The sequence below is a fragment of the Pristiophorus japonicus genome, chromosome 13 (assembly GCF_044704955.1).
Source record: "Pristiophorus japonicus isolate sPriJap1 chromosome 13, sPriJap1.hap1, whole genome shotgun sequence".
In the NCBI taxonomy this organism is placed as follows: Eukaryota; Metazoa; Chordata; class Chondrichthyes; family Pristiophoridae; genus Pristiophorus; species Pristiophorus japonicus.
The window spans coordinates 55,297,608-55,322,507 of NC_091989.1; the positions used below are offsets into that span (position 1 = coordinate 55,297,608).

The 24,900-nt window shown below is 43.8% G+C and overlaps 1 protein-coding gene across 6 annotated transcripts in view; it reads left to right on the forward strand.

The window, feature by feature from the left end:
- LOC139278577 (ATP-binding cassette sub-family D member 2) overlaps positions 1-24,900 on the forward strand; it is a 165,167-nt gene that overhangs the window by 21,745 nt on the left and 118,522 nt on the right. For 3 of the 6 annotated variants that reach the window (XM_070897501.1, XM_070897502.1, XM_070897504.1), the window contains one exon: positions 23,664-23,844. In XM_070897501.1, coding sequence (XP_070753602.1) covers positions 23,664-23,844 — 181 coding nt within the window. Of the gene's footprint in view, positions 1-9,999; positions 10,678-15,394; positions 16,419-23,663; positions 23,845-24,900 lie in introns of those variants that run through there. The other 3 variants (XM_070897503.1, XM_070897505.1, XM_070897500.1) reach the window with 3 other exon arrangements.

Sequence of the window (24,900 nt, forward strand, 5' to 3'; positions counted from 1 at the left end):
CGCCAACAAGGTGTTAATGGCCTAGCACTCAGCACCCTTGATGGTGGACTCTGAGACATCTACGGACATGCAGCTGCAGGCATATGAAGCCTCCTCTGTATGTTGCGATTCGAAAACAACATTACTTTGTTCACAGTACTTGTAGCAGCACTTGTGTGCTGAGAGATTTGCTTGGTAGTCTCACTGGTGGCAATGAACGCCTGGGTTACTGTTATGGCTTTACTCAAGGTTGGTGTCTCTACAGTCAAAAGTTTGCGAAGTATCACTTCATGGCCAATGCCAAGTACAAAGTAGTCCCTGAGCATGTGCTCCAAATGTCCTTCAAATTCGCAATGTCCTGCAAGGCATCTTAGCTCGGCGACATAGCTCGCCATTTCCTGGCTTTCAGACCTTTTGTACGTGTCGAACTGGTACCTCGCCATCAGAATGCTTTCCTTTGGGTTAAGATGCTCCTGGACCAATGTGCACAAATCATCATACAATTTCTCTGTGGGTTTCACTGGAGCAAGCATATTTTTCATGAGGCCATATGTTGGTGCCCCGCAAGTGGTGAGGAGAATCGCTCTTCGTTTGGCAGTGTTCGTTTCTCCTTCCAGCTCGTTGGCCACGAAGTATTGGTCAAGTCACTCCACGAAGGTTTCCCAATCATCTCCCTCCGAAAATTTCTCCAGGATGCCCACTGTTCTCTGCATCATTGCGGTGGGGTTCGTCATCTGTATCTCATCACCAATTGTTATGTATGAATAAAGAGTCTGACCAGATACTGTGAGTTCAAAGTAAAGTGTGACCTTAATCTTTTATTACAGATCTCCAGAGTGCCTCTCCAGCCCATGAGGCCTCCTTAAGTACAGGTGCTCCGAAGGGATTGTGGGATCCCTTGGGACTCCAGGGGATGAGCAAGGTTATTTACAGATTTACATATATAACACCCGTGTTACAGCATCTGTCCAGCTGAGCAGAACTTGGAGAGTGCTGCACCTTCTGACACGGACTTTCCACTGCTGTACCTGTCACCTCCATCTGCTCTTGCTCACTTGTGAAGTGTGAGTCACCAAGTGAAAACCCAACTATCTGTCTACAAGGTGTCATCGAAGTGTGAGCATCTGAGCTGGTGCCTGGTCTGCATGAGTCATCCTCGATCTCCAGCGACTTCTGTTGCAAACATGAAGGCTCTGCCGGAGATAAAAGACATGAATTAGTGCTGACAAGTTAAGAACCAATTATTTAGTTTCCTTTACTATCCCAGCATCAAATCTACATTTTCTTCATCATTATTCCCTCATCCCACACTATCACTTTATTAATTTCATCTTCCTCCTCCTCAACAACATCTTTGGTGTATGTCGAACATGTTTGACACTTCTATTCCCTGCATTATTTTACTGATCGTTCTGCTTCTCCTTACCATTATCTCTTCATTGAATGAATGAATGAACTGCTCCCACTCACTGATTTTCCTGCATGCTTAAACTTTACTCTTCAACATTGTTTTCCATGACTTCAGAATCTTAATTAGCAAATGTATGCAACAAAAATCCTATCTGCCCTATGCAACATTGACTAGTTTAAACATACCACAACATACACAGACTTTTGGACTAATTTCATGCTCTATTGCCTAATTCACTGAGTTTTTAATTTAGAACGTAACTGCAGCTCCAGTGACCACTAGTTTTTATTGCCCCTTTGTTGCTGGGTGAGAAAAACAAGTGATGGATTCTTGAGGATTTAGCAGATTCACTTACCCGCAGTCACTTCTTCCATGTGTGGATGCATTTCCTGTTCCTCAACCTAGGCATATTGGATCAACTAGGCGCAGCATAGGAAAGGACCACATACCTGTTGGGCGTACACACAATTTTCTGTCTATTCATTTAAATTGTCAGAAAATTTGGCATCTGATCCTACATTCTCGATTTTCCTATATATGCTGTGCTTAGGTGATTACATTTGATCAGGAACAGGAAGATATGCCCCAATGGTGTTTTCCACAAATTTATGCAAACTCTGTGCTGAGAAGTTAGTCTTGTGGAGGCAGAGGGCATTGCTGAGGTACTAAATTAGTATTTTGCATGTGTCTTCACTGGCAACATCCTCTTCTCTAATGTAGCAGTAAAAGAGGCAGTAGTAGCGATACATGGGTATCTGACAATTCGGAAAGATAGACAAGAAGGGAAAGGAGGTGGGGTAGCTCTGTTAATAAAGATGATATCAGGGCAGTTGTGAGAGATGATATTGGCTCTAATGAACAAAATGTTGAATCATTGTGGGTGGAGATTAGAGATAGTAAGGGGAAAAAGTCACTGGTGAGCGTAGTTTATAGGCCCCCAAATAATAACTTCATGGTGGGGCAGGCAATAATCAAGGGAATAATGGAGGCATGTGAAAAAGGAACGGCAGTAATCATGGGGGATTTTAGCCTACATATCGATTTTGGTCAAATCAAATCGCACAGGGTAGCCTTGAGGAGGAATTCATAGAATGCATACGGGATTGTTTCTTAGAACAGTATGTTACAGAACCTACAAGGGAGCAAGCTATCTTAGATCTGGTCCTGTGTAATAAGACAGGAATAATAAACGATCTCCGACTAAAAGATCCTTTCGGAATGAGTGATCACGGTATGATTGAATTTGTAATACAGATTGAGGGTGAGGAAGTAGTGTCTCAAACGAGCGTACTATGCTTAAACAAAGGGGACTACAGTGGGATGAGGGCAGAGTTGGCTAAAGTAGACTGGAAACACAGACTAAACGGTGGCACAATTGAGGAACAGTGGAGGATTTTTAAGGAACTCTTTCATAGTACTCAACAAAAATATATTCCAGTGAAAAAGAAGGGCGGTAAGAGAAGGGATAACCAGCCGTGGATAACCAAGGAAATAAAGGAGAGTATCAAATTAAAAACCAATGCGTATAAGGTGGCCAAGGTTAGTGGGAAACTAGAAGATTGGGAAAATTTTAAACAACAGCAAAGAATGACTAAGAAAGCAATAAAGAAAGGAAAGATAGATTACGAAAGTAAACTTGTGCAAAACATAAAAACAGATAGTAAAAGCTTTTACCGATATATAAAACGGAAAAGAGTGACTAAAGTAAATGTTGGTCCCTTAGAAGATGAGAAGGGAGATTTAATAATGGGAAATGTGCAAATGGCTGAGACCTTAAACAATTATTTTGCTTCGGTCTTCACAGTGGAAGACACAAAAACCATGCCAAAAATTGCTGGTCACGGGAATGTGGGAAGGGAGGACCTTGAGATAATCACTATCACTAGGGGGGGTAGTGCTGGACAGGCTAATGGGACTCAAGGTAGACAAGTCCCCTGGTCCTGATGAAATGCATCCCAGGGTATTAAAAGAGATGGCGGAAGTTATAGCAGATGCATTCGTTATAATCTACCAAAATTCTCTGGACCCTCGGGAGGTACCAGCGGATTGGAAAGCAGCTAATGTAACGCCTCTGTTTTTAAAAAAAAAGGGGGCAGACAAAAGGCAGGAAACTATAGGCCGGTTAGTTTAACATCTGTAGTGGGGAAAATGCTTGAAACTATCATTAAGGAAGAAATAGCGGGACATCTAAATAGGAATAGTGCAATCAAGCAGACGCAACATGGATTCATGAAGGGGAAATCATGTTTAACTAATTTACTGGAATTCTTTGAGGATATAATGAGCATGGTGGATAGAGGTGTACCGATGGATGTGGTGTATTTAGATTTCCAAAAGGCATTCGATAAGGTGCCACACAAAAGGTTACTGCAGAAGATAAAGGTACGCGGAGTCAGAGAAAATGTATTAGCATGGATAGAGAATTGGCTGGCTAACAGAAAGCAGAGAGTTGGGATAAATGGGTCCTTTTCGGGATGGAAATCGGTGGTTAGTGGTGTGCCACAGGGATCGGTGCTGGGACAACAACTGTTTACAATATACATTGATGACCTGGAAGAGGGGACAGAGTGTAGTGTAACAAAATTTGCAGATGACACAAAGATTAGTGGGAAAGCGGGTTGTGTAGCGGACACAGAGGCTGCAAAGAGATTTAGATAGGTTAAGCGAATGGACTAAGGTTTGGCAGATGGAATACAATGTCTGAAAATGTGAGGTCATCCACCTTGGAAAAAAAAAACAGTAAAAGGGAATATTATTTGAATGGGGAGAAATTACAACATGCTGCAGTGCAGAGGGACCTGGGGGTCCTTGTGCATGAATCCCAAAAAATTAGTTTGCAGGTGCAGCAGATAATCAGGAAGGCGAATGGAATGTTGGCCTTCATTGAGAGAGGGATGGGGTACAAAAGCAGGGAGGTCCTGCTGCAACTGTACAGGTATTGGTGAGGCCGCACCTGGAGTACTGCGTGAAGTTTTGGTCACCTTACTTAAGGAAGGATATACTGGCTTTGGAGGGGGTACAGAGACGATTCACTAGGCTGATTCCGGAGATGAGGGGGTTACCTTATGATGATAGATTGAGTAGACTGGATCTTTACTCGTTGGAGTTCAGAAGGATGAGGGGTGATCTTATAGAAACATTTAAAATAATGAAAGGGATAGACAAGATAGAGGCAGAGAGGTTGTTTCCACTCGTCGGGGAGACTAGAACTAGAGGGCACAGCCTCAAAATATGGGGGAGCCAATTTAAAACCAAGTTGAGAAGGAATTTCTTCTCCCAGAGGGTTGTGAATCTGTGGAATTCTCTGCCCAAGGGAGCAGTTGAGGCTAGCCCATTGAATGTATTCAAATCACAGATAGATAGATTTTTAACCAATAAGGGAATTAAGGGTTATGGGGAGTGGGCGGGTAAGTGGAGCTGAGTCCACGGCCAGATCAGCCATGATCTTGTTGAATGGCGGAGCAGGCTCGAGGGGCTAGATGGCCTACTCCTGTTCCTAATTCTTATGTTCTTATGTTCTTATGTAGATATGGGAGTGATGCCAGATGACTGGAGGATTGCAAATGTTACACCCCTGTTTAAAACAGGGAGAGGGATAAACCCGGCAACTAGAAGCCTAATGTCAGTTGTGGGGAAACTTTTAGAGTCAATAATCCGGGACAAAATTAATTGGCATTTGGAAAAGTATGGGCTAATCAATGAAAGTCAGCAAAGATTTGTTAAAGGCAAATCATGTTTGATTAACTTGATGGTGTTCTTTGATGCAGTAATGGAGGGGGTTGATGTTGATGTTGGGTATATGGGGCTAGAACCTCCACTTTTGAGCTTATCGCCAAAAATGGGCATTATTTCCAGCGTGGGCATTAAAAAAGAGTTTTCAGATCGCCGCCTTCTCGCCCATTCTCAAATCACCTTGTTTACATTTTTGAAAATGGGCGTTACCACAAGCGATATCAAATGGGTGGTAGCGTTACATTTTTCCGACCTTCTGCTGTAAAGTGTGGCCGTCCTTAGCAACGGCATTGCAACGCTCGATTCCCGTGATTCTGGAGGTCAATGGTCACCATGACATGCGCAGAAAAGGAGACAGAAAGCGAGGGAGCTCAGAGGCACTGAAAGCGTGTGTGGCTATGGTGTGTGCTTGTTTGGCTGTTGTGGGAGGAACGACGGAGAAAGCCCATGAAAGCACGAAGAACATAGTTGCCACTGAGATTTTGTCCAAAAACATATAAAATGGAAGGAATGGAGGAGGCCCTGGAGCTGGTAGCCAGGAACACTGGTGGCAGAGGTTTTCCTAGTGGTCCCGGAGCGCTACACTGCACTCCAAGGTGACGCACTCCCATTGCCAACCACACATGAGAGAAAGCCAGCAGCAACGTCTTGCTTATGGCTCTGAGCACGCTCCCACCTCGGGACCGTCCTATCCCATATCGCTCCAAGCAGCGATTCGGCTGCTCTCCCCCCACCCGCCCCCCCCCCCCCCCGCCCCCAAATGAAGCATCGCCTAAGGACCTCCTCGGCCAGGGGGCTTTGGAGTCAGAAGGGGTAGAGGTGGGGAGGAGAAGCGGGAGGTGGAGGGGGAAGGGTTGGTTTGTACAGAAATACTGATGATTTCAGACTAATGTTCAGTTTAAATGTTTTTTATTTAACAAAATCTTGCAGCACATTGGCTCAGATAGCTGCACCATTACATGCTGGTAATTCCTTAACATCAAAGGGTATAATCACATTTAACTTCAATCAACTTAAACTTTAACTGTCACCAAGGTGATGTCCACCATTGATGTATGACCTGCACACCCAGCAGTATGTGAGCCTTGTAAATAACACCAATTTTCTTTCAGGCAAAGTGATCATTTATGAGCTCCTGACGTAAGGCTCTTGCAGCTATCATGCCACCATGGACCCTTTCATGCAGTCTACAGGGTGCGGGGTCAGCCCGATTGTCTGGCCTGATTTCAGTGTCCACCTCCTCGACCTCCTCTTCCTCTCACTGGTGAGGTGGACTGTCCGGCTCATCAGGCAATTCTTGTCCCCTCCTGATAGCCAAGTTGTGTAGCATGGAGCAGACCACCATGAATTGAGCTACCTGCTCAAGGTGATATTGGAGCTTGCCTCCCGTGTGGTCCAGGCATCTGAAGTGCTGCTTCAGCACTCCAATGGTTTTCTCCATGATATTACGAGTTGCTCTGTGGCTCTCGTTGTATCGCCTCTCGGCCTCTGTGTGGGTGTCACACAGGGAGGTCATCAGTGAGGCCATATCCTTTGTCCCCAAGAATCCAGCATTGACCTTGTTAAACAAGTCATATACAGTGCTCTCACGCAGGATGTGCGCATCATGGATGCTGCCCGGAAATTGAGCATTCACCCCCAGTATAATTTTCTGGGGTCAACAACCAGCTGGACATTCGGGAGTGGAATCCCTTGCGGTTCCTGAAAATCTCAGCATCCTGAAAAGGTGCCCGCATCGCGATGTGCGTACAGTCTATTGCTTCGTGCACCTTGGGGAAGTTTGAAATTCAGGAGAAACCTCGAGTCCTCTTACTCTCTGCCTCCCTGGTCATAGTGAAGCTGGTCAAGCCCCTCCTGCGTGCGTACAGGGTTTCAGTGACATTCCTTGTTTGTGTGCAATCGGTGGAAAACAGAGAGCTACTACAATGGGGCCTGTCCTTTCTCACCCTCTCTTGGTGACCAAATACATGCAGCAGACGCGACATCGCCGAAGGAACGCTGCACTGCATTATGTGCCCAATGTAGGAAGTGACAGACAGATGAGGAGGACCAGATGTGTGGGATGCTGAGAAAGTCCACAAATGTCACCAGCTGTGGCCTGAAAAGAACCCGAGGCATAGAACGACAGTGCCACGGTGACATTGACCTCGACAGACAGTGCAGTACTGATGGTGCTGGCAGGCTACAGATCTGACCTTATCAGCTGGCATATCTCAGTGATAACCTCTTTGTGGAAGCGCAGTCTGCGAAGGGAGGTGGTGTCGGGCAAGTCTCGGTAAGAATGCTTCTCCTTGTACTTGCGGGGGTTGTAACGCCTGGTTCTCCTCATCTGTCTGTCACTTTGTACATTTGGCACAGAATGCAGTGCAACGTTCCTTCGGCAATGTCGAGTCTGCTGCATGTATTTGGTCACCAAGAGAGAGTGAGAAAGGACAGGCCCCATTGCAGTAGCTCTCTGTTTTCCACCGATTGCACAGAAACCAGGAATGTCCCGACGAACACACCTCTTCAATTCCAATCGGTCACAGTGTGGTCAAGATGTTTTTAGAGATGTTCACATCAATTCCAACGACCTGCAGAGTACATCCGAACTCCACCGAGGTTGAAGCACAGCTGCCTTTTAAAGGAAGCACCATGTGATCTACAAGATGGCGTCCATAATGCTATGATTCGTCCCGGCTAGTTCCACTTTTTGTGGGCGTTTTTTTGAGCGAGCGATATTGTGGGCGAAATGTGTGCGAGGTGATGAAATTGACGATGGGCGATCTCCATGGCCGCTAGTTTGGATAAATACGCTCTTTACGACAAAAAACAGTCGCCGGGCGTTAATATTGAATCTCGGCGTTAATTCCGCACGGAAAGTAACGCTGGCCGATATTATGGGTGTTGAATTCGCCCATCCTGCTGATTCCGCCCTAAAAAAATGGGGCGGTAATTTTTTTTTCGCCGTTAACCACATGGGGAAAGTAATGCTCGGCGATAAGTTTCTGAAAAATGCCCGCCAGTTTCCATTTTGTGCCAAAATGAGTGATATATGGGCGTTATACGTCATTTCAGCGGTAAAATGGGTGTTAAGTGGGCGTTAAGCAGGCAAAACAAGTGGAGGTTATAGCCCATGGACTTTCAAAGGGTGTTTGACAAAGTGCAACATAATAGACTTGTTTGCAAAATTCAAGCCCATGGGATTAAAGGGACAGTGGCAGTGTGGATGAGAAATTGGCTAAGGGATAGAAAGTAGTGAGTAGTGGTGAATGATTGTTTTTCACACTGGAGGAAAGTATATAGCGGTGCTCGCTGCGTAAAAAAAGTTCTTCCTCGCACCCCCTCTGTATCTCTTGCCCAAAACCTTAAATCTGTTTCCCCTCCTTGTCCTTTCACATTCAGCTAATGGGAACAGCTTTTCTTTGTCTAACTTATCTAAACCTGTCACAATCTTGTACATCTATATCAAATCTCCCCTCAACTTTGATAGCTGCTATCGAAGTAACTATCAAAAGGGAATTGGATAAATACTTGAAGGGAAAAACTTTACACTGGTCAGTGTTAGGACCACTACTGTGTTTGATATATATTAATGACCTGGGGCTAGAACCTGCACTTTTGTGGTTGGACGATATTTCCAGCGTGGGGCGTTAAAGGGTTTTCAGATCACCGGCTTCTCGCCCATTCTCAAAGCAACTAGTTTCCACTTTTGAAAATGGGCGTTACTGCGAGCAATATAAAATGGGCGGTAGCGTTACATTTTTTTGACCTTCTGTTGTAAAGTGTGGCCGTCCTTAGCAATGGCATGTCAACGCTCTATTCCCGCAATTCTGGAGGTCAAGGGTCATCATGACACGCGCAGAAGAGGAGACAGAGAGGGAGCTCAGAGGGACTGAAGCCGTGTCTGGGTGTGGTGTGGCTGCTTTGGGAGGAAGGAGGGAGACTTTAGAGCTTCACAGCAAGTAGGCAAACAAAAAGTAGCTGCGACCAGCCACATATTTGACCGAATTTGGCCTATAATGGAGGGCGAGGAGGGGGCATCGCAGCACGCTGTGGAGACTGATGCTGGAGGGAGCAGTGAGGTGGGAGAGAGCACATTGGAGGGCGCAAAAGAGCCAGGAGATTCTTGGACGAGGCAAATGCCTCCCTCCTGCAGGAGGTCGAGTTACGCTGGGGTGATTTGACACAGGGAGGGCGTGAGAAGCCCACCCCAAAGGCATACCAGAAGATATGGACCGACAAGATGCGTGAGGGCAACCAATGCCGCAAACGATGGAATAACCTTGTGGGATCCGCAAGAGTAAGTATTACATTGATTTACATGTACTTGTGTATTTATGTAATTTGATTTGTAACAGTCATGAGCGACTATCATCAGATGTGAGGTCTTTCACTTTTACCGGGAATGTTTTACTCAAAGCCTGCAGTCACGGTGTACATCTTTAGGTAAACAATGATAATTATCATAATAATCATGATTACATCTGTTGGTTATGTGTTGTATCAGTGTCTGTGACAGTACCTAGCAATGATATCACGCAATGATCTCATGCCATTTCGTCTCGTCACCTTTTACAGAAGTAGCTATCGATGATGAGGTCCGTGCAGAGGCAAACAGGTGGGGGGCGTCATGTATTCAACCAGCATTGTAACCCATGTATAAACTGACCTAAGTTGTACACCGTGAGAACACTGACCACTAGGTAGGAGACACTCCTAACCTGGACCTTCAGGTATAAAAGGGGAAGCTCCACCCACCTTCATCACTTGAGTGCTAAGGAATAAAGGACAGGTCACAGACTGACCTTCTCTCAAACATGGGCCTCGTGTGCATTTATACTGTGTAGTAAGGACGTATCGGGGGGGCCACCAGTCGCAGCGACATCACTGAGATGGAGGAGCGTGTGCTTGCACTTGTGGGGAAGCACACCCGGACAACCACGGATGCATCTGCAGACCCTGCAGTGATGCCATGTGAGTAAAGCTAATACCATTGTGTGATGTAAAGTCAATAGATGCCACAGCCACTCCTATCCGAACAATCATATATGATAGATGAATTCTAAAATTGTCATATAAATAATGCTGGCCTAATGAAAATCATTGGAATGCAAATGTGTTGATGGTCATGAAATGTGATGTCTGTGATGATTTTGATAGCGGTGGTACTTTTGTCGTGCATATGTTGGACTCCCCTTGTCACCCTAACATCTCATTCTCCTCTAATAACCTCATTTGTGTTTTGCAGCTCAGCCAGCAGCGCGCCCCTAGACAAGACCACAGAGGCCAGAAGGTGGGGGCGCAGGGCAAGAGTCAGCGGATGATCTTCATCTGGTGCTGAGGAGGTCCGATTCTCGCCCATCAATCCGCTGGGTCTGTTCTCCACAGATGAGAGCGTGGACTTCGAGGAACCTCCATCGACACGCTCCAGAAGCCATTCCACCCCAACGCCGTCTAGTGGTCCTCTGGTCATTCCTGTTTCCACTCTGGAGGTACCGGGCCCAAGCACCGCTCCACAGGGCACCCCATTTGTCCCCAGGACGGCGTCGACCTCGCGGAGGTGATGTCCGCAGGTGATGGCTGTGTTATCTCTCCATCTGGGTGTATGCAATTTGTTGCAATGTATGGGGGCTGGGGACCATGCCCTTGCTTTGCCTTTGTATTCTGTGTTGAACATGTGATTTATGTCAATGGTGGAAAAAGTGTGGGCGGGGGTTGGGTGTTATTGCCTGTGGTGATTATGATTTCAGACCAATGTTGGTATAAAATTTTTGTTATTGAACATAACCTTGTTGCGCATTGTCTCAGATAGCTGCACCATTACACACTGGTGATTCCTTAACATGAAAGGGTTGAATACAACTTAACATCAATCAACTTAACTGGCACCAAGATGATGGCACTATTAATGTCTGAGCTGCACACACACAGTAGTGTCTCAGCGTTGTCACACATCGACGCTCCTTCAGGCAAATCTTTCAGATATCAGCTCCTCACGTAAGAGTGGGATTTACAAAATGCCAGACACACTGCTGGCGTTCGTTCAGTTCCACTTTTTGTGGGCGGTTTTTTGGGTGAGCGATATTGTGGGCGATATGTGTGCAAGGTGGTGAAATTGATGCTGGCCGATCTGCTGGGCGTTAGATTTGGTAAATATGTTGTTCACGACAAAAGGTGGGCGGGCGTTAATATTGAATCTCGGCATTAAATCAGTGCGGAAATTACCACTGAGTGATATTATGGGCGTTGATTTTGCCCATTCTGATGATTCCGCCCCAAAGAAGTGGGCGGACGGTAATATTTTTTCCCGGCATTAAGCACATGGGGAAAGTAACGCTCGGTGATAAGTTTTCTAAAAATGGGCGCCAGTTTCCATTTTGTGGCTAAATGGGCGATACCTGGGCGTTATACGTCATTTCAGCGGTAAAATGGGCGTTAAGCATGCAAAAAAAATGCAGGTATACAGGGCATAATTTAAAAGTTTGCAGATGGCACGAAACTCACAAATGTAGTAAACAATGGGGAGGATATTAACAGATTTCATAGTCCTTACGGCACAGCAGGAGTCCATTCGGCCCATCGAGTCCATGCCGGCTCTTTGTAGAGCAATCCAGTCAGACCCATTTCCCTGCTTTATCCCCGTAGCCCTGCAAGTTTATTTCCCTCAAGTGCCTATCTAATTTCCTTTTGAAATCATCGTCTCTGCTTCTACCACCCTCGTAGGTAGTAAATTCCAGGTCATTATCACTTGCTACGTAAAAGAGTTCTTCCTCACATCCCCTCTGTATCTCTTGCCCAAAACCTTAAATCTGTGCCCCCTAGTCCTTTCACATTCAGCTAATGGGAACAGCTGTTCTTTGTCTAGCTTATCTAAACCTGTCATAATCTTGTACACCTATATCAAATCTCCCCTCAACTTTGATAGTTACTTCGATAGTAACTATCAAAAGGGAACTGGATAAATACTTGAAGGGAAAAACTTTACTGTGTAATGGGGAAAGAGTGGAGGAGTGGGATTGGTTGGATAGTTCTACCAATGAGCCGGCACTGGCACGATGGATCGAATAGCCTCCTGTGCTGTATTATTCTGTGAAAGTTCATTAAATATGATTGTAAGGGAGTATGCTGCAGTGTGGCATGAATGCCGACCAACCCTTTCTGGATTTTTTTGGTGACTTGTCTTAAAATTAATAATTCCAAAATGTATTTGTAATTAAGCCTAAAAAAATGATTTTTGTAATATGCTGAGATTGGTAGCTGCATACAATCTACTCTCCATTGTAAGTTGGTTATTTTATTTATCTGTTAAAGACTTTCATTTATATAGTACATTTCACAACCACCGGATGTCTCAAAGTGCTTTACAGCCAATGGAGTACTTTTGGAGTGGAGTCACTGTTTATTTCCTGTTTGTTTACATTGCTTCATTTGAATTACGGGATAATTTTCACTTTAATGTGAATGGACCTAAGACTTTTACTCCATGGAATTGTCTGTTATGAAAAATGGAACTACTTGACACCAATGTTCCCTTTAATTTTTATTTGGGTGCACAGCCCATTCAAATTCCCATGCATACCTATTGTAATGCCAGCAAGTGGCCTGCAGGAGTTCCAGACAGCTGCGCGGCCGCATCAAGGGAACGTAATTTGAGACTGTATTTCTGCTCTTTCCAGTTTTTTTTTATTGGCCCGGATTTTGCATTAGTAATGACAGCGAAACTGTCAGCGTTTGCTGGCATTTCTCCAGTGAAACTAACCGTAATTTCAGGATTTAGCGCATGTGCAGATAAACGTGGAAATCCTTAAGTTGCGGTCAGTCATTCCCTGCTCCACCACAGGCTGCGCTGTGGAACTCCCCAGAGCCGCTAATCAATTGAAATCACTTGAACAAATGAAAACTTCCACTTTTTAGGATGGAATATCGTTGCTAAGATCCCCATAAAACATTGAGCTTTGTTGAAAGAGGTGCAACTAGGTTTTTGTTGGCGTACCGACTGCTGAACAACTCTTCTAGCCCTGAAAAATAAATTTTATATTTGTGGAATGTTTCCATTATTATGATTACAAATTTTTAAGATAATATTTTGGAAGTTTTTTATGGTATTTCAGATTCTACCTGAATCATGTGTATCTTTATTTCACTCTCTCTAAAATTTATATAAAGTAAAATAGAATCTACCGTCGTCGAGCTGGATGGGATTGCATTTGCCTGGTTCCATTTTTAGCTATCTAATCATAGCCAGAGAATCACCTGCAACGGCTTCTCTTCCTGCCCCCGCATAGTTAACTCTGGAAAAATCCTTGGCCCCCTCCTATTTCTCATCTACATGTTGCCCCTTGGTGCCATCATCTGGAAACACAGCGTCAGTTTCCACATGTACGCTGATGACACCCAGCTCTACCTCACTACCACTTCTCTCAACCCCTCCACGGTCTCTAAGTTGTCAGGCTGCTTGTCCACCATCCAGTTTTGGATGAGCAGAAATTTTCTCCAATTGAATATTGGGAAGACAGAAGCCATTGGTTTTGGTCCCCACCACAAACTCCATTCCCTGGCCACTGACTCCATCCCTCTCCCCAACTTCTGTCTGAGGCTGAATCAGACTGTTTGCAGCCTTGGTCTCATACTTAACCCTGAAATGAGCTTTCGACCACTTAATGGCAGCATAATTAAGACCGCCGATTTCCACCTCCATAACATTGCCCGTTTCTGCCCTTGCCTCGGCTCATCCGCTGCTGTTACCTCTAGACTTGACTATTCCAATGCACTCCTGGCTGGCCTCCCACATTCTACCCTACGTAACACTAGAAGTGATCCAAAACTCGACTGTCCGTGTCCTAACTCGCACCAAGTCTCGCTCAACCATCATCCCTGTGCTCACTGACCTACATTGGCTTCTGATTAAGCAACACCTCGATTTCAAAATTCTCATCCTTATTTTCAAATCCCTCCATGGCTTCGCCCCTCCCTATCTCTGTAATCTCCTCCAGCCCCACAACCCCTCGAGCTGTCTGTGCTCCTCTAATTCTGCCCTCTTGAGCATCCCTAATTATAATCGTTTAACCATTGGTGGCCATGCCTAGGCCCGAAGCTCTGGAACTCCCTGCCTAAACCTCTCTTTCCTTCTTCAAGTCCTCCTTTAAACATACCTCTTTGACCAAGACCTGCGTTAATTTCTACTTATGTGGCTCGGTATCAAAAGTTTTATCTCAATACTATGAAGCGCCTTTAGATGTTTCATTATGTTAAAGGCACTATATAAATATAATTTGTTGTTTGCTGTTTGTGAGAATTCTTAAATGTGATTTGCTGCTTAGCCAGCTTGATGACATCACTGTTGTTGGATACTGGAGGTACGCTTGATTTGGCGCCAGATTCAAACAAAGGCCGAGACAACTGAAATTGACGCCACAGAGATCGCTAGATCTTTGCTGGTAGCTTTCTTCGAGGTCAGCAGCAAGTGCCGCTGCTGCTGGGCCAATAAGTTTTCCAAGAATTCATTAAGAGTCACGGGGTACGGTAACATAGTGGTTATGTGGTAATCCGGAGATCTGGACTAATAAGTCTGAGATGTGAGTTCAAATCCCACTACGGCAGCTAGGGAAATTCAAATTCAGTTAATTAAATACATCTGGAAGCTTGTATCAGTAATGGTGACCAAGAAACTACTGGATTGTGGTAAAAACCCATCTGATTCACTAATGTCTTTCAAGGAAGTAAATCTGCTGCCTTTACCTGGTCTGGCCAATGTGCCTACAGACCCACAGCATTATGGTTGCCTCTTAACTGCCCTCTGCAGTGGCGAGGGAGCCACTCAGTTGTACCAAACTGTTGCGACAAAATCAATACTCTGGGAGTACCTTCACCACATGGACTGCAGCGATTTAAGAAGGCGGCTCGCCTTCTCAAGGGCAATTAGGGATAGGCAATAAATGCTGGCCTTGCCAGCGACTCCCACATCCCATGAACGGATAACAAAATAAGCAGACTCAAATTTTTCTGGACACTTCTGATCGCATGGTGCTTGCAATTTTGTTTAAAAAAATTCACGTGTATCAACATCAATGAGTGAAACTTTGCTGGTCCTCAGGAAATCTTTAAAATATCAAGAAACGGCAGAGCAACCTGAGTGACTGAAAACTCTTTTCGCGTCACGGCACGGAGATTGAGAGACAGGGAGTGCGCGCGGTGCGCGCCACTGTTGAAAGACGTGCTGCGCGTCGTGCGCGCCACCGTTGAATGACGTGCTGCGCGCGCGCCGCGGTGCCGCAGCGCCAGTGAACGGATTCCAGTGCGGAGCGGATGGTGGCGGGCGCTCTGCACCATGACACCCCGTGACCTTTCGCCTTCCGTGAACACTGCTCGCAGCCTCGCCGTTGTGTGCGGGCTGGACAAGTGAGTGCAAATGTCGCACTTGCTTCACGCCGCGGCCGGGGTGAGATGGACCAAGTCCCGGGCCGCCCGCAGAGCCGTTTTCCTGGCCATCGCCGCCTACGGCGTTCGGAGGTTGTATCCGCTCCTCCACCATCACCTGCACGGCAAGCCGCAGCCTGCAACCCCGTCACCCCGCCACACACGCAGCCACTGCGCTCCCAAGAAGTCTCCGGCCGTCGACGCTGATTTCTGGCAGCAGCTCATCGGCCTTGGGAAAATCCTCTTTCCCAAGCTGGTCACCAAGGAGCTGGGCTTGCTCTGCCTGCACTCGGTGGCTCTGATTTCCCGGACGTTTCTCTCCATTTACGTGGCCGGATTGGACGGGAAGATCGTGAAGACAATCGTTGAAAAGAAACCCAGGAGCTTTGTGCTGAAATTGGTCAAATGGCTTCTGGTGGCCATCCCGGCCACGTTTGTCAACAGCATGATCCGCTATCTGGAATGCAAGCTGGCTCTGGCATTTCGCACTCGTCTCGTAGATCACGCCTATCAAACCTACTTCACCGATCAGACTTACTACAAGGTTAGCAACATGGACGGGAGGCTGGAGAACCCCGACCAGTCGCTGACAGAAGATATCATGATGTTTGCTCAGTCTATCGCACACTTGTATTCCAACCTGACGAAGCCCATCCTGGACGTGATGCTGACTTCCTACACCCTGATCCAGACCGCGACTTCGCGGGGAGCAAACCCCACAGGACCCACGCTTTTAGCGGGGCTTGTCGTGTATGCCACAGCCAGGGTATTACGAGCTTTCTCTCCAAGGTTTGGCAAGCTGGTGGCCGAAGAAGCCCAGAGAAAGGGATACTTGAGATACATCCATTCCCGTATTATAGCGAATGCAGAAGAAATTGCTTTTTACAGGGGACACAGGGTAAGGATTTACACGGTGAAACTGGAGCTCATTAAACTGATGGTTTAAAGGCTGTCAGGAGAATGAAAGATGGTACCACTGAAGCCATTAGCGTATTGTTCTAGACTCCACCTGACACCTTACTAATACTTGGAATCAAAAGATAAGAGAGTTAGTAAATGGATTATTTATGTAATCGTCTTTAAGAAAATACATTCCTATCTGACCCTTTGTTGTAGTAATAATGGGTCTGATATGTTTTGTTGAAATCCCTGATTTAAAAACTGGCCGATTATTAACTGGAACCTTTTATACAGCTTCTGAAGAAGATGCCGTTTTGGTTTCAGTTGTTATTAAAGATTTATCAGCTTTACACTGAAGCAAATTTTTCTTAGAGTAGTAAGGTTCTATCTGTTCATTGGGAATGTTTACAGCACTCATCAGTGACTTCCTCTAGTAAACACAAATTCAGTTTGTCGTGTAGCCCAGAAGGAAGCAACGACAATAAAGGTTTATAAAAACATATATATATAGATTTGCTTTGGATATTAAATTAACATTTCTTAATTAGAAATTGTAATAGAATTAATATGATTCTGCCAGTGGCAGACAACTTTGTGCTCATTGAAGGATATCATTTTTGAAAATAAATATTGTGCCATTCTTTGAAACATATCAATATATAGTCAGATGTAGGTTGCATGGATTAGATCAGGATCAAGCTGTCTGCATTGACACAACAATATACCCCAATCTTTCTCCTTTTCCACTCTTCAGAAGAGCACCCTCAGCTGGATCTGTGTTTCCAATACAAGATACACTTGTGGCTTTTCTGAGTATGACTTTCATTTTGCTACAAAATTAACTTGTCATTTTCTATTGATGTGGCCTTGTGCCCACTAATAACTTGTTTGAGGCAGGCAAAACACCCTATTTCTCATCTGTGCACCACACAATGTGCTCTTTTGCTATCCTACCAGAGTCTCATTTTACATGTGGATATGCTGAGTAGAGTTTGGCTACTTCTTTATGTCCGACCTAGTTTTCTCAGATAGCCCGATCCAGCGATGGATGATTGATTCACTCTCTTGTTACTCCACCTGACTTTTGGGACCAGCAGAATTTGATTAATTTCCTAATTCTTTAAATATAGCAGTTATTTTGATTTGTAGGGGATATCAGATGGCACAGCGGGTTAGAAAACTAGGTTTGAATCCCGCACAAACTGTCGGGCTGAATATCAGAATCCTAAATGAAGTGAGTTTGCCTATTCTCAATCCAGTTCCTGTTGCAGCTGAGTGCCGAGCACAAAATTCGTCATAATTCTGGACTATTTGTGAGTTTTGCTCTTGGTCGGCTGGCGTGGACATGATGGGCCGAAATGGCCTCCTTCTGTGCTGCAAATTTCTATGATTCTATGAAATCAGAAAGATAGCTAGTGTGGAAGATAGAAATGTTACATGCATGGAGTAAGGAGCATGTGCTGAGTGAGGTTGGAATAAAGGCACGTTTCGATGCAGTCTAGAGAACTTTACACTGCATCAAACAAATGTTGTATCTGAGAACGCTTAACACAGACAGTAGTTGTCAGGTAGTGGGTTGTTATTCCTTTATCTTGAGTAGAAAATATATCGCCGTTCCTTCGTCGTTGCTGGGTCAAAATCCTGGAACTCCCTCACTAACAGCACTATGGGAGTACCTTCACCACAAGGATTGCAGCGGTTCAAGAAGGCGGCTCATCACCACCTTCTGAGGGGCAATTAGGGATGGGCAATAAATGCTGATCTTGCCAGCGACACCCACATCCCAGGAACGAATTTTTTAAAAAGTAGAAAGTTAATCCCAATTTCTTTTAATGGAATAAATATATCCCCAGGATCAATGATACCAAATCGGACTTTTGACAGGCTGCATAATTTATGAGCTGGAGGCCTACTGTGGCACTTAAAAGCAAGCCTCTGCTGTTGGCCTTGACTAAAATACAGCGAATATCTATACTGCAGATTTCAAAGGGGTAAGCAAATGTTACTGCGTAAAATATTTCTACAGGTTTCATTCTTGGTGAAAAAAATGTTAATTTTCATTGGCGGCTCTAGCATTTCCTTTTTAAGTAAAAATAAAAATACTGTTGATGCTGGAAATCTGAAACAGAAACGCTGGAAACACACAGCAGGTCAGTCAGCATCTTTGGAGAGAACAGACAAGTTAAAGTTTTGGGTGCGCACTCTTCAAAACACTTTTTAATTTCATTTTTGATTCTCATTTCATAAATCAACTTAGTACTCCTGAACGTCAGAAGTGCCATTTTACAAAAGCAGCAGACACTGAATAAGGTGAAAGGTGTTTATACTGTCAAGTCGTTGATCGCATTCTGTTTCCATAGCCACATTATGGGAATATTGCAGGAAAGATGTGATTGCACTAGAGAGGGTACAGTGGAGATTTACAAGGATGTTGCCAGGACTGGAGAATTTTTATTATGAGGAAAGATTGGATAGTCTGGGGTTGTTTTCTTTGGAACAGAGGAGGCTGAGGGGAGATTTAATTGAGGTGTATAAAATTACATGGGGCCTAGATAGAGTGGCTAGGAAGTACCTATTTCCCTTGGCAGTAAGATCAATAACCAGATTTAAAGTAATTGGTAGAAGGATTAGAGCTGGAAAATGGGATTAGTCTGGATAGCTCACAGACACGTGGGCTGAATGGCCTCCTTCTGTGCCGTAAATTTCTATGATTCTATGGGAATGCAGAAGGGAGCTAGGGAATGGAGCAGTAAGACAGAATGGGAGATTGAGGCCTAAATTGGAGCAGGATAATTTTCTTCTTATCTGGTGCCTGGGAGCAGCAAAATCTGGGGCCTGAGGAATATGGAGATGTTGAAGCCAGGAATCAAAGTATCCTTGGTCTGATACTATGGGAAATTATTCATATGGTTGAGGCTTTGATTCTGTGAACGATGAGCCTTTTGTCAGTTATATGTACCAACAATTCTGGTGTGTTATGCACTCCATCCGCACTGCAAAATCTGGTGGTATTAGTTAGAGTTAGATGGTACTTGGAAGAACTTGGTCTTGGTTGTGATGTTTTTGAAGTATCAGCAGCCATACTGATAGCTTCATCCGTGTGACTGTTCCTTTTTTTAACCCTAGAACGTGAAGATTAGTGAGTTGTTCAATGTTGGGGTATTACAGAACTGTCCTATAGTGATAATTTTTCACATTTTCCAAGGGAGCAGGTTTCAAATATCCTGACTTGACTGTTGAGAGGAGCAGTGTGAAACCTGCTCCCTTGGAGGAGGCAGTCTCGCAATGCTTGGGTTTGACACCATGTAACTCAAGTGCAATGTCAAGCTGGTCCATTGGATATTCTAGACATGTTATAAACTTATCTCATCATCATAGGCAGTCCCTCGGAATCGAGCGCTTACTTAAATGCATTCAACAGTGTGAGCTAGGAGCAGGGCTTTATTCATACAGGTATATTTGCAGAAGTCTCTTTTATTTGAATTGCAGCTTGGTAGTGTAAACGAAGTGCTGCAGTTTTTGAATGAATTTAGTAGCTACCAACATGTGATTGATAGCTACGGTATAACTGCACCCTAAACCAATACAATTCCAGCAGGAGCCATTGAATTTGGCCATGTGTAGCACCCTGCTGCTGGAGCTGAAATTTGATGTGTTGGTACTGAGAGCTATAAGATTTAATCCTATTCCATTAATCATCATGCATGAAATATATTTTCACAATATGCCTCCGTTCTAACCAGTGCAAAAGTTTCTATTTTAGCTGCTAAACTGAGAAAAGTTAAGGATTGTCCCGTGCATATTCTGCTTTAAGTTTAAAGTTTGATGTTAGGGGGCAGAAAAAGTTTACACTGAAGCAAAGACCTGCTCTCACAATCCCAAAAAGAGGAATGCAACTATTCCTTGCTTATTTACATAAGTAGTCTATGTTACCTACTTCACAAAAGAAGAGGATGAAGTTAATAGCCCAGAAATCCCGGTTTCTCCTTCCGGCGGGCATTCGACTGGATTCTAGAAAAAAGAAGCGCACTTAACTGAAGCTGCTGTGCCCACGAGAGATCCCGGTCCTGGGTCCTTCACTGACTGCGCATCGCAGCGCGTGCACGTCAGGATGTGTGCAGGGCTGGAGCTGCAGTCACATGGCTCTGGGCAGCCAATCAAGGTAAAGTATGTTCTCATTCATAATAATGGAACTTCGTAAGTTGGAGTTCCCATTATTATGAATGAGAAACCCCCCCAAACACACATAACATTAATAAAAAAAATAGAAAAAATACACTACATATTTAACATTAATTTAAATTAAAGTTACTTATGTACAGGCAACTCTCGATTAGCCGCACATGGATCCAACGGGAAACTATTGTAATGGGATTTAAAATTTTGGCCCGGGAAGGCATCAGGCCGGTGTGTTCGGAGTCCTTTCGGTCCGGGAAGGCATCGGGTTTTAACTTTCTTATGTCAATCGCTCTAACGGAGAAATTGTTTACCCGGCATAGCCCAATCCCTGGATAATCGAGTGTTGCCTGTATTATTTTTTTTAATTCCGATTTTTAAAACTTTAAAAAAAGTTTTTAAAATTATGCTTTAAAATAAATTTGACATAGTGGGTAGGGTTTTTAAAAATAAAATGTGCTTTTAAACTTTTATTTTTTAATGTTTTAAGTGTGTTTTAAAACTCTTACGCCTGTAAAAGTAGGCAACGCACCTGCTTTTATCAGGCACAAGTTTTCAGGACATCCGCTGGGAAAGATATGGGTAAAGACCACAATGTTGCCCTTGCGAATGCCCTGGATGTGGAGATGCATTGGATCTGTCAAGCTGAAAACCGGCTTTTGCGATGCCTTCCCAGGTCGGTACACAATCAAAACTGACCTGGGAGGCCGGAATTTCTGGGCCAATGTTGCAGTAGAGGAGGAGGGAGTAGAGATATTGGATATGATAAAAGTAGATAGAAATAAGGTGCTAAATAGGTTGGAATCACTTGGTCCAGATGGGATGCATCCTAGGTTGCTGAGGGAAGCAAGGTTGATAGCAGAAGCTCTGACCACAATTTTTGATTCCTCCTTGGATGTGGGAGTTTTGCCAGAGAACTGGAGGATTGACAATGTTACACCATTATTCAAAAAAGGGAGAGACATAAACTTTGTACCTACAGGCCAGTCACTCTAAAGTCAGTGGTGGGAAAACTATTGGAGACCATTATCAAGGACAAAATTAATTCTTAGAAGCTTGGGTCAATAAGGAACAGCCAGCATGGATTTGTTCAAGGGAAATCATGTCTCATGAACCTGATTGAGTTCTTTGAAGTAATAGAGAGGGTTGATGAACGTACTGCAGTAAATGTTGCGTATATATGGACTTTTAAAAGGCATTTGGTAATAAAATAGAAGCACATGGGATTAAAGGGACGTTGGTGACTTGAGTATGTAATTGGTTAAAGGCTAGGAGGCAGAGAGTAGTGACAAATGGATTTTTTTCTGACTGGAGAGTAGGATGCAGTGGGATCCCCAGGGATCGGAATTAGGACCATTGCTTTCCTTGTATATAAATGTCCTGGACTTGGGTATAGGGAGTACATTTCCGAAATTTGCGGATGATACAAAACTTGGCAACGTAATAAGTAGTGAGGAGGATAGTAGCAGACATCAGGAGGACATTGATAGACTGGTGAAATGGGCAGACACATGATAGATGCAATTTAATGCAGATAAGTGTGAAGTGATGCACTTTGGGTGGAACAACATTGAGAGGCAGTATAAACTAAATGGCACTATTTCTGAGAGGGGTGTTTAAGAGCAGAGGCCACCTGGGGGTGCATATTCATAAATCTTTGAAGTTGATAAGGTGGCTAAGAAAGCATATGGGATACTTGGCTTTGTAAATAGGAACAGTGAATACAAAAACAAGGAAGCCATGCTCAACCTTTACAAATCACTGGGTAGGCCTCCGCTGAGTATTGCGTACAACTCTGGGCACCGCACTTTAGGAAGGATGTCAAGGCCTTGGAGAGTGTACGGAGGAGGTTTACCAGGATGATACCAAGGATGAGGGAGTTCAGTTATGTGGTGAGATTAGAGAAAGCTGGGATTGTTCACCTTGGGGCAGAGAAGATTAAAGGGTGACCTAATAGAGGTACCCTGTATTCAACATTATGAGGGTTTAGATAGAGTAAGTAGGGAGAAACTGTTTCCTCTGGCAAGTGGGTTGGTAACCAGAGGTGTAAGATTTAAAATAGTTGGCAAAAGAAGTAGAGGGGAAGTGAGGAGAAATCTCTTCACACAGAAGGTTGCTGGAACACACTACCTGAAAGGCTGCTGGAGGCAGATTCCACAGGAACTTTCAAAAGGCTATTAGAAATGTAGTTGAAGTGTACTGATTTGCAGAGTTACGGGGAAAAAGTTGGGGTTTGGGACAAAATTGAACATCTCCAATGGCTGGCATAAGCACAGTGGGCCGAATGGCCTCCTGTGCTGTAAGATTCTATGATTCAACTGTATTGGTACGTTGGTAGCTTTGGAATTAATTCACAACCTGTAGTACCTTGTTTACACAGCTTTCCATTTTGATAATGAACAGAAAAGTTCTTTTATACTGACTTCAGAAATTTAAAACACCTGGTTTTTGTGTTGACACGATCCTTTAGAGAAAGTAACTACAATAACAAGACGCCATAAACTTAAATCTGTTCATTAAAATGTATCATAAGGCCTAAAGTTTCTGTGATATTTAAAATGCTGTGAAAACTGTCATATATTAAACACGACAAATTTGGTAATACATGTGTTATTTTTGAGTTATAAAGAATCCATTATTGATGCTGCTATTCCCAGTTAAAGTGTAGATTAAAATGATTTAAAGTAGTAGCTTTCCAAAAGTCATCAGAGGAGTTGAAATGCGAGTCTTTTAAAATTTTCAGCATTACTCTAGGTTTTTAAGCTTTATCTGAACTTGGGTGCGAGGACCATTTGGATAAACAATTCCCCATGTTCCTGTTGACATTTATGTATTCCTGGTCGGCACTACAAGATAGACAGTAGAGAACTGACAAAAATGATCCATTAGTATGCTGCAGTAGTATTTGTTTCCAAAATTCAAATCGCCTCTCAAAATTCCAGCTGCTCTACACATTTCAGGCACTAATGCGTTTGAAATTTTACACGGATACCTTTCACTGTTTTAAAATAAAGTTGGTGTATGTAATATTTATACTTTGTTGTTGTCTTCCATTTTGTTTTCTTAGGTGGAAATGAACCAGCTGCAGAAAAGTTACAAGTCACTTGCTGCCCAGATGAATCTTATTTTGTCCAAAAGACTTTGGTACATTATGTTGGAGCAGTTTCTAATGAAATATGTGTGGAGTGGGAGTGGATTAGTCATGGTAGCAGTACCCATCATCACGGCAACAGGTTTTGCAGACAATGGTAATGAGGCAAATTTTCTAACTGGATTAAAACATTTGGTTTGTTATTGATATATACACATTGTAGCCCCAGAAATGATATGGTTAGATAATGATCTGTGATACTATTATGGGAAAGCCCCAAGCATAAATCATTCCACAAAAAGGGAAAAAGCATTCAGACTGCTCTCATGTACTTGTTAGTGACTGACTACTATTTCTACTCCGTGCTAGTAGATGCAGAAGAAGATTTGTAAAACTGCATCCCAAATATAGCAGGAAAAAGTCATAATTATGAGAAGCCATGAATGTGCAGGGCTAGAAATGGGAGATTTGTTGTACAGGGTATCAAGGTTCCACAGCACAAATAATTCATTAGGCAAGTCTTGCAGTATTTAATACTGTACATCTCAGTGGAAATTTTATTAATTCTTCCCAATCTCACTACAGCATCCAACGTGGTTGATCACTACATTCTCCTCCATAATCTCCTCAGTTAAAGATGTTTTATGCATTCCACTATCTTTTATATCCACCCAATTCAAATGTTGACAAACCAATTTGTTTTTGTTGCATGCCACAGGCTTCTGTAGCCCTTGCTGAACTATGTACCTGCCTGTCACATTGTAGCCTGTATATGCCCTGCAGCAACTTCTCCTACCTGCCTCACATGACTGCTTGGCATTAATTTTAAATCTCCTTTAAAATCCCTTGGGACCTTTTCTGTGATAAAGACACTATAGAAATGCAAATTTTTGTCCTACTTTCTTGCTACTGTATGTTCAGTACAGAGTGGAGGTACAGTGCCCTAAGTGGTACTTTGATCCAGCAAGAATAGTGACTTGTTACCTACTTCACTACCATTAATTTGTTACTTTGATAGCTGTGGTAGGATTTATTGGCTTCCTGTTGTCCACTGGGATAAATTCAGTACATGCGAATTCCCCACACTATCAAGTAACTGGTACCTGCATTAGCAGCAGTGGATTATTATTTCCTTGCACATAAAAGGGCAAATGAGTAGGGAAATTGGGGCCAATGGAACAAGGAGGATACAATAGGTTGCTCGACCAAATTG